This window comes from Tetrahymena thermophila, assembly GCF_000189635.1.
Source record: "Tetrahymena thermophila SB210 genomic scaffold scf_8254776, whole genome shotgun sequence".
NCBI classification, from domain to species: domain Eukaryota; phylum Ciliophora; class Oligohymenophorea; order Hymenostomatida; family Tetrahymenidae; genus Tetrahymena; species Tetrahymena thermophila.
Genome location: NW_002476534.1, coordinates 1 through 13,454, shown reverse-complemented (window position 1 = coordinate 13,454; position 13,454 = coordinate 1). Strand labels below are relative to the sequence as shown.

At 24.8% G+C, this 13,454-nt stretch overlaps 5 protein-coding genes across 5 annotated transcripts; 1 reads left to right on the top strand and 4 right to left on the bottom strand. All coding sequences in view use genetic code 6, as the record gives it.

Moving 5' to 3' along the window:
• Nucleotides 1-491: 491 nt before the first annotated feature.
• Nucleotides 492-1,568, bottom strand: TTHERM_00161830 (nucleic acid-binding protein, putative; the record flags this gene model as incomplete). Its single annotated transcript, XM_001009911.3, has 1 exon — nt 492-1,568. One exon carries the CDS (start codon nt 1,566-1,568, stop codon nt 492-494), a length of 1,077 nt encoding a protein of 358 aa, XP_001009911.1.
• A 448-nt stretch (nt 1,569-2,016) lies between these two features.
• On the top strand, nt 2,017-2,514 carry TTHERM_00161840 (2 iron, 2 sulfur cluster-binding protein; the record flags this gene model as incomplete). The annotated part of the gene is made up of 1 exon (XM_001009912.3): nt 2,017-2,514. One exon carries the CDS (start codon nt 2,017-2,019, stop codon nt 2,512-2,514), a length of 498 nt encoding a protein of 165 aa, XP_001009912.1.
• Nucleotides 2,515-3,412: 898 nt separating this feature from the next.
• Nucleotides 3,413-4,612, bottom strand: TTHERM_00161850 (triose-phosphate transporter family protein; the record flags this gene model as incomplete). Its single annotated transcript, XM_001009913.1, has 1 exon — nt 3,413-4,612. The coding sequence occupies one exon, from the start codon at nt 4,610-4,612 to the stop codon at nt 3,413-3,415; it is 1,200 nt and encodes a 399-aa protein (XP_001009913.1).
• A 1,339-nt stretch (nt 4,613-5,951) lies between these two features.
• Nucleotides 5,952-11,338, bottom strand: TTHERM_00161860 (ABC transporter family protein). Its single transcript, XM_001009914.2, has 7 exons — nt 10,471-11,338; nt 9,678-10,128; nt 8,678-9,532; nt 7,968-8,615; nt 7,688-7,898; nt 7,033-7,637; nt 5,952-6,952 (listed from the first exon to the last, which is right to left on the bottom strand). Exons 1-7 carry the CDS (start codon nt 11,320-11,322, stop codon nt 6,099-6,101), a joined length of 4,476 nt encoding a protein of 1,491 aa, XP_001009914.2. The 5' UTR covers nt 11,323-11,338; the 3' UTR covers nt 5,952-6,098.
• A 1,058-nt stretch (nt 11,339-12,396) lies between these two features.
• TTHERM_00161861 (hypothetical protein) lies at nt 12,397-13,026 on the bottom strand (the record flags this gene model as incomplete). The annotated part of the gene is made up of 3 exons (XM_001471150.2): nt 12,397-12,747; nt 12,799-12,858; nt 12,910-13,026. The coding sequence occupies 3 exons, from the start codon at nt 13,024-13,026 to the stop codon at nt 12,397-12,399; spliced, it is 528 nt and encodes a 175-aa protein (XP_001471200.2).
• Between the last annotated feature and the right edge of the window lie 428 nt (nt 13,027-13,454).

Sequence of the window (13,454 nt, the reverse complement as noted above, 5' to 3'; positions counted from 1 at the left end):
AATTATTCAAAATAATATATTTTTAATTGGTAAATTTATCAAATTTTAATTTTTATAAATTTGTTTTTGTTTTTTAATTTAATTTAGTATTTTACTTAATGATTAAATCCAAGCATTTTTTATGATAACAACTATTTTCTTAAAATAATTTTTGTTTTTAAAAGTATTTATTTTTTTTATTCAATATTTATTATCTGTTGATTTTTTTTATATCGTTTAAGTTTTGAAAATGAATAGGTAATTTTTAAAATAATAAATTTCATTTGAAATACCAATATACTAACAATCATCGAATATTGCAAAAATCAAAAAAAGAAGTTTGTCTAAGCAAAAATTTTTTCGGCGATGAATTTATTATATAATAGACACAAATTTGTTTAGAGCCACATTAATAAATCAAAGTTTTGCAAACATATACTGGTGCATTTAATATAGTAAACAAAAAATATATATTTTTATATTAGTTTTTATTTATATAGAGTTAGAAGTTTTCAAAATAAACGAGAAAGATGGGAATTATCTTGCATAGCTTGATAGTTTCTGACAGAGAAGTTAGTCATACCCTTACCAGAACCAGTAACACCTACTTTTCCTTCGATTGTTTCGGGGGATTAGAAAATAGATTGTTAGCTTTTCTTTGACTAGAAATGACCAGCTTTCTTGCTTGATGCATTGTTTTTAAAGTCATTCCACTTATTTTATTTTTCAGATTAATGCTTTTCAATTTAGGCTTGTTTGAATTATTATTTGAGAGCTTTCACTTTCTTTTTCTTTGTTTGACGCACTTGTTCATTATCGTTGGGAAGAATTTTTAAGTTATCAGGAACTTTGAATTCTGTAAGGTCATCAAAAGTACGCTTTTTTCTATGGTCTTGCTAAGTCTTTCTTGACTCTCTCAATAAATATATACTTAATTCTTCTTTGTTGTTATACTTTTTAAACTTAATAACATATCTGCCATCTTCTGTTATCTTTTCAATAATACAAGGATAGTATTTGCCATCATCAGGGTAAATTGCTTCGCAAGCAAAACCAGGCTAAAAGAGTTCAGGATCAGGTTTGGGTTTTAATTTAGTGTAGACTGAATTCACTGTAACAATGTCACTGTAACCAATAATTTAAACAATAACTTTTTGCTCATCGTTATCGACATAAGTAATTATTCCATGATACCACTTCAAGTCCTTTTCATAGAATACCTTGCACAATCTGTTAACATGTTCTGTTTAGATAGCTTCAGTGTTAAAGAAAAAGTATTCATTATTCTACTTAGTTTTAATTTCTTATTCTTATACTGAAATAGCATTTTCTAAATCTGCTTTTAAAGATCTCAGTTCTTCTAGTTATTCTTCATTAGATTCTATTTATATCAATGTATCTAACTTAACTAAATTATTTTTATATTCTATCAATTTTTAATACTCAGGAATCATAACCTCTCTGTCAATTTATTCAATAGGCTGCTTTTCTTAGCCCTTATCTTCTACTTCATCATTAACTTCCTACTACTCTTTTTCGACAGTATCTCCAGTACCATCATTCTTTTTTATTTTTTTAGTGGGATCCATTATTTAAATAGAAATTTACTATTTGCTTTTTATAATTAATTGAAAATTAAATTTGTAGACAAAAATTTTTATTAATAATTTTTCTGTGCTTGAACTCTTTAATAATCAATCAACTTTCTCAAAAAATAATAAAAGAAATCAGCTAGAAGAAGCAATAATAATTTTTATAAAAAATATTACTAAATTGTTTTTATTCCCAATTCTGTTTTTAGAATTATTAATTTAATTTTAAAATGATTTTTTAAAAATAAACTTCATTTTAAAATTTTTTAGTTTGAACTTTTAAAAGTAAATAAAAAGCTAAATATTAATACAGGCAACACATTAAATAAGAACCTTTTTCGCGAAATTTCATAAAATTTAGTAGCAATTATTAAAAGATATTGTTATTATTTTACTAAAAAAAGAATATCAAATTCCTTTTTAAAATATATTTAAAGAATAAACAATGATAGTTTCAAGATTATTCAATAAGCTTTCTTGTCAAAACTATTTTAAGCAAGTTAGAAACTTTAATTTAAGATAAACCAATTTCTAAAGCAAATAGCTAACAACAAGCATTTATTCCAATTTCGCTACTTCAGATGATAAAAAGATTTCTTTTTTCTTTGTGAATAAGGATGGAAAATAGGTTGAAGTAAAGGCAAAAGAAGGAGAGAATATTTTAGAGATAGCGCATGAAAATGAAATTGATTTAGAAGGAGCTTGCGAAATGTCATTAGCATGCTCCACATGCCATGTAATTTTAGAGGATAACATTTACAATAATATTGATCCTCCAACCATGGAAGAAGAGGATTTATTGGATTTAGCATATGGCTTAACAGATACTAGCAGACTTGGATGTCAAGTCAAAGTTTCTAAATAATTTTAAGGAACTAAAATTACTCTTCCAAAAGCTACAAGAAACTTTTATGTTGATGGCCATAAACCCAAGCCTCATTGAAACTACTAAAAAATTATATATTTTAATATTTATATCTATACTTTTATATATATTTGCAATACCTTAAAACTAGAAAGTATAAATTAAGCCAAAGTTAATCAATAACTAACTAGATTTTTGATAAAATTATATATAAAATAAGTGAGTTTTTTTATAAACTACAGATTATTCTTAATTTAATTATCAATAAGGATATAATTTTATTTATAAAAGCGTTATAATTTTTTATAATATTATCAAGATTTAAATATGCATAGCTTCGAAAAGTTAATAAAAAGTATTTTTTTTTTCTAAATAAATATAAATTTATGATAAATAAGAAAAAAAAATTAAATTAGCAAACAAAATTAGCAATTTCAGTAATGGTTGATAACAAATTTCATAAAATTCTTAAAAAAAAATAATTTTATTATTTTAAAAATATTTAATTAATTAATTTTAATTCCAAAAAATAAAAATGTAAAAAAGTTTTAATGAATTATTTTTAATTTATTCTTAAAAAATAAATACTGTAATTTTACAAATGTATTATTTTATTAAATAAAATCAACCCCAAGCTTCATTCATGCCCAAAAATAAAAAATTATAATTGTAGTATGAAAATAAGTGAGAGTCAATATATAAGGATTCACGGTATTTAATAGTTACAGTAATTAAGTACATTTAACTAAGTAATAATTATTTATATATTTCTAAAAATTTATTTTTGCATATTAATAAAAGGAAATATTATATTTTAACAAGTGAATGATAGAATTGTTTATAAATTATACTTATTATGTTACAAATATTATATATTTTATCATTTTATATTGTCAATTATTTATAAAGTAGTGTTTGTTTGTTTATATAATATAAATAGTAGTTTTAGTTTGTGATTGAGGGTTGGTATTTTTTTTCAAGAAGCAGCTTATTGGGTTTCTGCACTGACCACATTGTTTAACTATGGATCATTAATTTTTGCATCTTCTTCACAATTAGGTAAATCTATTGTGATAGCAGGTTTTTCTTAATACATTTTTTCTCTTTGAGCAATTTTTTCTTTGGTATAGTAATTCATATTGAAAACGGGAATATTTATTATTTCATTATAAATAAGTGAACCAATTGTGATAATGATATAACCAATCAGTTGTATGTAATTGAATTCTTCCCAACCAAGAGCAAGTGTTGCCATCCAGACAGCAAAAGGAACTACAGATGCTACAACGCTTCTAGTAAGTGCGCTCAAATATTTAGTGATAGATAAAGCAATACCGTTTAAGAAGAAAATAGCAAATATCGTTAATATAACTACAATTAAAAGGGTAGGTTAGTATTCACCTTCAATAGTAAAAACTTAATCAAAGAAGCCAGGAACTGATTCCATTTTACCATCAGGGCAGTCTGAAATAATACTGGGACAATCGATGTGAGTAAAAATGTTAAGTCCAGCCATAGTGATAATCAAACCCCAGAAACCTTCGTATCCTACAAACTCGAAAGGATTGAGATGATAATTTCTGAAAAACTTTTCTTCTACTACGCTCTAGGTAGAACTTGTAAAGAATGTGCAACATTAAAGTATGATACCAAGCAAGAGAGCACTGTTATCTCCATCACTAGAATTTTACATAGCACTTACACCGATAATAATCAAACCTACTATGTTTAAGAAGAGTCCCATGTAGTGATGACGATATAAAACTTTCTTCAAGAAGATAACGGAAAAAACTGAGATGACTATAAGATTACCACCATTAATCATATAGTTAATAGAAAGAGGCATCATATACATAGCAAAGAAACCAACAGTAGTTGTAGTGAAATCACAAAGGGTTGGAATAGCAAATAAGAATTTACTTGGATTTAATTTAAGACCTTCTTGTACAGCATCTTCGCACTCTTTCTTGTATTATTATGGATACATTTTTTTATAAACTAAGAATAAAGCAAAACACAAGGCTTCTCCGATAAACATGAGATAAGTTTACATAAAAGGGTGATTAAATTCAACACCATTAACAACACTTCTTTGTTATTACTTATAAAGGAGACCAGAAGAAAGACCGCACAAAATCTAAGCGACCAGCAAAAGCTTAATTTAGAGAGGAGTCATTTTAATTCAATCAATAAAACGATAAAACGAGATTGTAAAGTTGGGCTTAACTTGAAATATTTATCTGTCTGCAAATATTATTTTACTGTTTATAAAATTTTTTTTGAATTAATTAAATATAATTTGGAGATTTAGGAAAAGTCAATATATATACTAATTTAGATCATATAAAGACAATATAATAAGTAGAAATATCAGCATATAGATACTATTAACAGTTGTCAAATTTCTAGTTAATTATAAGTATTATCTATCCTAGATATTAAAATTATTAATCTGAATATTTTAAACTTATAAAAGAATTAATTTAATGTGTTCCAATCATCTTTATTTAAATAAATTGATATTTCTAGTAGTCTAATAGATTTAATTAAAAAAAATTTGCGGTCCAGCTAAAGTTTTTAATCAAATTAAATACTTCTAATTTAATTAGATAAGATTACTAGAAGTTTGCAAAATTGCTATTATTGCATTAGTAATCTTCAATATATTGTAATGTTTCTTAATATTAAAAAATGACAAATTTAAATTTATATGTTGTATATTTTATAATGTATTATTGCATTTAATTATTTTTATGACACAATATTTTAACAATTGTATTTACATATTCAAACTTATACTCTTTGTTTTTTCCTAATTTTGTTTTTTATTACTTTCTAAATGAGTAAATAAGAAATCAACAATAATTTATTTTCTGCCTTAAAATTTCTATTAAATTCTACAAAATTTATAATCTCTCAGTCAACTTGATTTTCAGCAAATATTATGATTTATTTGTGATATTTAATTAAGAGTTATTGAAATTATTAAAGTAATGGTTATCTGTAATGAATTTAAATTAATGAATATTAAAAGGGAAATAACTATTTAATTTAGTTATAAATAATGTTGGTAATAGTTTTAATTTTGATTCATATTGATCAAATATATTAATTTAAAGGTAATCAAAATGGTTATCACTATTTTATTTCATTTTCAATTCGAGTATCATAAACCTTCAATAAAGCATACAACTCATTTATTAAAAATTCGGTAAAATAATTTGACGTAAGTTTGGCCTATAATAGACATTTAACAAATTTTAGCCCATAAAAATTATTTAATTATAATATGAGTGTTTTAAATTGTTATTTAAATTATTTAATTTTTTTATTACAATTATTTTGCTTCAAATATTTATAATATATTAACTCAAAAATAATTCAAGAACATAATAAATGATAAAAAATTAATTTTATTCATAACCATATCTTATAATTTATGAAATTAGTTGAAAAACTCATAGAACAAATTGAAAAAATAATAAATTTTTAAAAATATGATATAAAGAGTAAAACCTATTGAAAATATTTATTTTAAAAATTTATTTAGCTTAAAACATAAAAAAGTAGTGGACAATATGATTAAATTAAAAGATTTAATCAATATATAGGATTTGTTAGAAAGATACAAAAATTTTAATTATATTAATTTAGTGAAATGGTCAAGAGAATTCTTAGTGGTTTGTTTTTAAATAATGACTCTTTGAAATTTCAAAAATAGCTTTACTATTATCTTCTCCTGTATGCTTAACTAATTTTGCAAAAAAGCCATTTTTTGTTATAGTAGTGCTGTTAACATCGTCGGCAAGCAATAAGAATGGGGACTCACATTCAACAACTTTACCTTTATCCATAACAATAACTTTATCGTAATCTGCGATTGTGTTTAAACGATGTGCAATTGTTAGGACAGAACAATTGTCAAACTTTTCTTTTATTGTTTTTTAAATAAAGTGATCAGTTACCATATCCATATTTGCAGTAGCTTCATCCATAATAATTAGCTTACTCTTTTTTAACAAAGCTCTAGCTAAGCAAATTAACTACTTTTAGCCAACACTAAAAACTGAGCTAACGTCACTCATATCAGTGTAAATTCCTTTGGATAAAGAATTAACCATATCATAAAGTTAAGTTTCTTTGAGGGCTGTTTATATTTTTTCATCATCATATTCATCTAAGGGGTCAAGGTTTTTACGTATACTTCCAGAGAATATAAAAGGTGTTTGAGGAATGATACTAATTTAATTACGAAGAGTATGAAGACCTAACTGATGAATTTCTTAGCCATCAAACTTAATAGCTTGTTCTATTAATTTACCGTCATGATCAAAATTTTTTTGATTTTCACCTTCTCTCATTCTAAAAAGGCATTCAATCATTGAACTTTTTCCTGCACCAGTTCTACCAACACAACCAACTTTTTTACCTGAATTAATTGTAAAGTTAACTCCTTTGAGTGTATACTCCAAATCTCTTCTATATTTCATATGCACATTTTATAATTGAAGTTCACCTGTAGTTAGTTAGTTAATTAATAAATTTATTTTATTTTAATTTAATTATATTTTTAAAGTATTTAATTAAATTTTTTACCAGAATGTGGCCATTTGCTATCAGTAACTTATTTGTCTGTGGGGAGAAGTAATTCTCTTTCAGACTCTAAATCGCACATTAAGAAAGATCTTTAAACTGAAGACATGGAGCTATCCATGTTAATAATTTAACGCATTGCCCATTAAATGTAATCTGTCATAAGAATTAAGTAAATAATAGATTGACCTGTTAAACCTGGATCGCCTTTAAAGACTTAGACAACCAAGAAAATACCAATAATAGATGAAATTGTGGTTATGAATTAAGTATAAGCACCAAACATTCTTGAAATATGCCAGTATTACAAGTTACAACGTATGTTAAGATTTGCGTGGCCACACATTACTTTATAAAAGCGACTATTTTATCCAAATACTTTAACAATTTCCATTCCTGAGAGAGTTGATGAGAAGAAAGAGAAAACAGGAGATTTGCTCAATAAATCCAAAGTTTTACTTTGCATGATAATTGTTTTATTGAATTTTAACCAATTATAAAGACCAATTAATTCAACAACACCAATAATTAAAAAATAAGGCTGAATGAAGCTGACTGTAATAAGAAGATTCAAGAAATTCAAAGGACCTTCGAGAGAATCTAAAAATCTGTAATAAAGTAAATTAGAATATAATAAAAACAAAATCTATTATTTTACGTAAAGTGAATCATAGTATCTAAGATACCCATATCATTAGAAAATCTATTTAAAATAACTCCACTTTAGGTTCTATCAAAAAAGATAACAGGAGAACGCACAACTCTTTCAATCATTTTTGAGTGTATAGCTGTATTTGTTTTAATGACTTATTATCCTAAAGTGACATACTTCACAAAAATACCAAGAAGAAAGACAACTGTTATAATGCCTTTTTAATAAATAAATAAAAATTGAGGTTCAAAAATAAAAAATAAATAAATTAATTTGTTTTGCTTACCTAATAAAGTAAAAAGTAGATATTTTTCCATTTCTTCTTCATTATCATAAAATGCAAGTATTCTATTGTAGGCGGTTAGAACAAGCTCATTCCAGATAAAAGCAAATAGGATAAAAATCCAAGTGCAAGACTTTCCTGAAAATTTAAAGTATCTGCTATAGCTATTTAAAGTGACTTATATATTTTCTTTATCTTCGCTAGAATAGAGAGAGGATTTTGGTTTTGCTTCTTTAGCTTTTTCAATGTTTCCTTATTATGCTTGGATTTGTTAATTTTCTTTTGCTGTAAGGCTTTTATCTTCTTCAGAGTGCACAGAAAAATTTTATTCCTAATCAGAATTTAGTTTAACTTAACCAGCAGACAAAAATTCAAGCTTTTTTTCTAATTAAATATGATTACCCTAATCATAAATAGAACCTTTCTCAAGGATAAGAATATGATCAAAGTATTTAGCCATTGAAAGTTGATGAGTAACTAAAATGATTAATTTATTTTTGAGCAAATTTTTGAAGACATTCTTAACTAATTTTTTTGCAACCTTTGAATCGACTGCACTTAAGGGATCATCAAAAAGGTAGATATCTGTATTTGAGTAAACAGCTCTTGCTAAACTAATTCTTGCCTTTTAACCACCACTCAAATTTGTACCTTTTAATGAAATTTAAATAATTAAAATAAATCAAAAAAGCAATGATTTGATAAGATTTTACCTTTTTCTCCAATTTCTGTATTATCAGCATCGCTAAATTAATCAAAGTCAGAAAGTAGACAACAAGCTTTAACTACCTTATTGTACCATTCTTCATGATATGGCTTTCCGAAAAGAATATTATCGCGGATAGTGCCAGAAAAAATGTAAGGCTCTTGCTTAGAATAAGAGCAGCTACCTTTAACTAAGAAATTTCCTCTATAAGCTGGAGTTTCTTAAATTAGAGAATACAAGAGAGAGGATTTTCCTGAACCAACCAAACCAACAACAGCGTATAGCTTAGGTGAATTAAAATCAATGTTTAAATTTTTTAGGACTGGTTCGCCAGTTCCTTCACTGTTCCACCATGCAGAGAAATTATTTAATTTTACTTATGTATCGTTTTTAATAGTGCTTAAACTTTTAGTGAAATCTTCTAAGCTTTGTTCTTTCTAATCCATATCAATGAAAAGCTTTTGAGGTTACTTCTTTGATTTGTTTTCTTATACTTCATCTAAGTTTGTCATAGAGTGATTTGAAACATTAATAATACTTATAAATCTTTCTAAAAGAATTTTAGATTCATGCATAAAACTGAATCCAAACCCTACAAAGAGCATGACTTGAATTCTTAAAAACATAATAATTTGCATAGTTGCAAAAATTTTTGCAGCACTTAGTTAATCTTTTTCTCCAAAATAATGTATTAAAGTAAAAGGTATAGTTGCAGCAAAGAGCGCAGAACCAAAACTAATACTTTATCCGATGTAATTATAAGCTGTTTGCTTTAACAAGCACTTCATTTCTTTAGATCTAATCGCTGTTACAAATTTAATAAAAGCAACTTCCCAAGCATACATCTTAATTAGTCTAATACCTTTAGATTTTTAAAAATTAAAATTGTTAAAAAATAAATGAAAATTTCTTTTTCTTGTGTAGAAATAATTTGTTGATTAAAATCTTAAAAATTATTTTTATGGTGTGTTTTTTGTGAAGTAGTTAGTAATTAATTAATATTTTACCTTCAATAATTTCATTAGTGAGTTTGATTCTATCATCTGAATATCTATTCTTTTCAGGAATATAGGAAGCAGCTTTTTTAGTGATAATATTTTGAATGGGTAAACATCCAATAAGGATAACAATTGTTAGGATTCCAAAAGGTCCATGACGGTCAATTAAAATCCAAGTAGAGAATATCAAAGCTAAGGGTGATACCATACTTATGAACATAAAGGGGAATCTCATTTCAGTAAGATTCATATCATTACTGACTATATTAACTATTTTGCTAAGTTCGGCTTGCTTAATAGAATAAGAACTTAAACTGTTAACTTTAGAAAATAAAGTTGCGACTAAGCTAAGACGAAGCTTACCAGATAAGTTTTAACTCTGATACCAACTTTTTTAGCCAACTATAACACTGCCAAATAAGCAACATGATAATACTATGCTCCACTTTATAATCAAATCCTATAATTATTATTATAAAATTAATCTATATTTTGTAATAGATACATTATTAAAATTTATGCAAATTGAGTGGAAAATTTTTGATTAAATTTTTTTATAATAATTAGAAAAAGTGTAAGGTTGAAATACTATTAATTATATCAAACATTGATTTTTGAATTTATCAGAACTTTTAATAAATGCTTTAAGTACTAAATTAAACATTAAAAAAGCTAATTGTATGAATTCATCAAATAAGTTTGTGGGGGATTATTTTTATTAAATCAAAGTAAGAAAAAAATTTATTCTTTTAATTATTTGAATTGATTGCATTTTCTAATAAATCTTTAAAATAAAAATTACATCTTCATCTGACTAGACATATTAGATGACATTTTGCATGCAGATTGAACTGAATAGTTTGAAAAAAATATCTATCATAAGGAAGACAATACAAGTGATGAAGTCGAAAGAGAATATTTGGAATATCATTCCAATCATTGCAAATGAGCTCAGAGGAAGATTTTTATCAAATCTTTGTTAAATCTTTTTTTGAAGCAGAACAGAGTTATACTCAACTTTATCAGTCTCTTCAATATGGGGAACATCTTTTAATGTAATTTTTCTTCCTGATTTAAGTATTTTATTGAGTTTATAACTAATTTTTAAAAGGTGAATATAAAACATTCTAAAAACAAATGGAATTCCTTGATTCAGATATTCTATTTTTTCATCTTGGGTTTTATTTTATTTATTGACTTCCTTATTTTATTTATCATCTATTTCGTCATAAATTTATGTTTTTGCTGTCTTCAAACCTTATTAAGCAATAAGTTCATTATCATCAAGCATATTTAATGTTGTTGTAATCTAATTAGGCTTAATGATTTATTAGTTGTTTTCATCGAAGCCATCTAATTAAATAATAGCCTAGTTTTCCTTTTACTTTTTCTCAATTTCTTCTTCTCTATTTTTTTCTTCCTCAGCTAATTCTTATTCATAGTTGCATATCGAGTAGACAGATTTATCTAAATCACCTTATAACTAGTGATTTTTTACAATTGAGAATTTATTAATCAATATTTCTTAATTCATGGTAATTTGATAATTCAAATTTTTCTTTGTAATAAATTAATTATATTATTAAAAATATTAGAGTTCTTACTTTTAAATTAAAATTGCTAATTAATTATTTTAGCTTTTAATTAATTTCATAAGTTTATGTAAATATTAAATTAGTCAATCAAAGTATATTTTTTATTTATTAACTATATCTTGAAATATGCTAAATTGATTAATTCCAAATAAAAATACTAAAAAAATTCATCTCATTTGAAATAATTGGAATAATATTTTAGATAATTTAATAGAATCGATGCGTTAACACAGAAATTTTCTAAATCAAATTTGTATTTTCAAACATTTAATGCAAAATCTATTCAAATTATCTAGAAAGTATATTACTAATGCAAATTTACATTTGAGTTCTAGAACTACAGCTTATTTTAGAACTGTTTGCTTATACCTTTAATTATGAATTAAAAAGATTAAATTGAGTAATTAATTATTTATTAAATAATTCAACATTTTCTTTTTTTTATTTAAATAAAATCGTTAATATCTTTTTAAATATAAAAATGTATTGAAATAGATTTAAATATCAAAATAAAAATATCAATAATAACTCTTTGATATTTCATAATTATTTACAGTTGAAAGAAATAATGATCTTTCTTTTTTGATAAAAGTATAAATAATTAGTTCTATTAGAACCATTTGGTAATTAGAAATGAATATCTTTTTACAAAAAGTATAATCAGTCATATGTAACAATAAATATGTCTAAAAAATTGTAAGCTTAATTAATTAAAGAATTATTGATTTCCTTACTAAATTTATTTTGAAAATTATGAATACATATTATTATTACTAAAGGGTGAATAAAATAAAATAAAATTTAAATTTAATTTTATTTATTTGCTTATTTTAAATACTAAAGTAACTTGTATAAAATTTAAACTACCATATTTATTTTACTTCTGTAAGCATTTTTAAAAGAAAATATATTTGACTTAATCAAATAAAAAGCATCGATTTTGTTTTTAATTCAATTAACATTTAGTTTCTATTTTTAGTATTTTTGCAAAAGATTAATTATCAAATTATTTTGATATCTTTGATAAAAAATAATTAATTAGCTATATAATACTTAGTAAATTATGCTTCATTTACATATTTAATTAATACATAAAAGAATATTTTACTTAGTAATAATTTGACATAATGAAATCAAATATATTTATTCATTAGCTTGTTAAATTCAACAAGTGATGAACTAAAATAATCTGATTGAATTTATTTTAGATTTTAATTATAAGCATGAAACCTATCATTTTATTCTACTTCTTGATTTAATTCGATCTATTTTACACCACTATTTAAATGATCTTGTTAATGGATTTAGTCCAGCAATTTATTTTCAAGGATTAATTTCCTCAACTCTCTTTATGTTGAAGAACATTAGTAATTTAAATATTAATCAGACCTATCATAATAATTTATATATTGATTTATATCGTGTTTGAATAAGTTATTTTTTTAATTTGTGATTAATCTACTCCCATTTTATGCTAATTTACTCTTTAAAAATAAATTATTCAATTACTTTCTTTTACAAAAAATAAAATAAACCATATCTGCAACATCATTTTATTACTGCTTCTATAATTGCTGATAAAATTGCCTTGATTACTTAAAAATTTTAATTTTATTTTTTTAAAATATTGATAAAAATAAATCTACATAACTCATTTCTGATTTTGATACTTTATATGTTTGATTAATATTATTCAGTGATCTAATCCAAGAGATATATTTATATTTATTTATTTACTAATTAAGTATTATCTATTTATTCATTATGTTAATTATAGATTTAAAAAAAAAAACTTTGATTAAAAAAATTCTTTATTTTTAAAAAAATAAAAAGAATAGTGTTATAAATTTTAAAAAGAATATTAAGTAAGTTTTATTATTGGGGTTGGGGTTGGGGTTGGGGTTGGGGTTGGGGTTGGGGTTGGGGTTGGGGTTGGGGTTGGGGTTGGGGTTGGGGTTGGGGTTGGGGTTGGGGTTGGGGTTGGGGTTGGGGTTGGGGTTGGGGTTGGGGTTGGGGTTGGGGTTGGGGTTGGGGTTGGGGTTGGGGTTGGGGTTGGGGTTGGGGTTGGGGTTGGGGTTGGGGTTGGGGTTGGGGTTGGGGTTGGGGTTGGGGTTGGGGTTGGGGTTGGGGTTGGGGTTGGGGTTGGGGTTGGGGTTGGGGTTGGGGTTGGGGTTGGGGTTGGGGTTGGGGT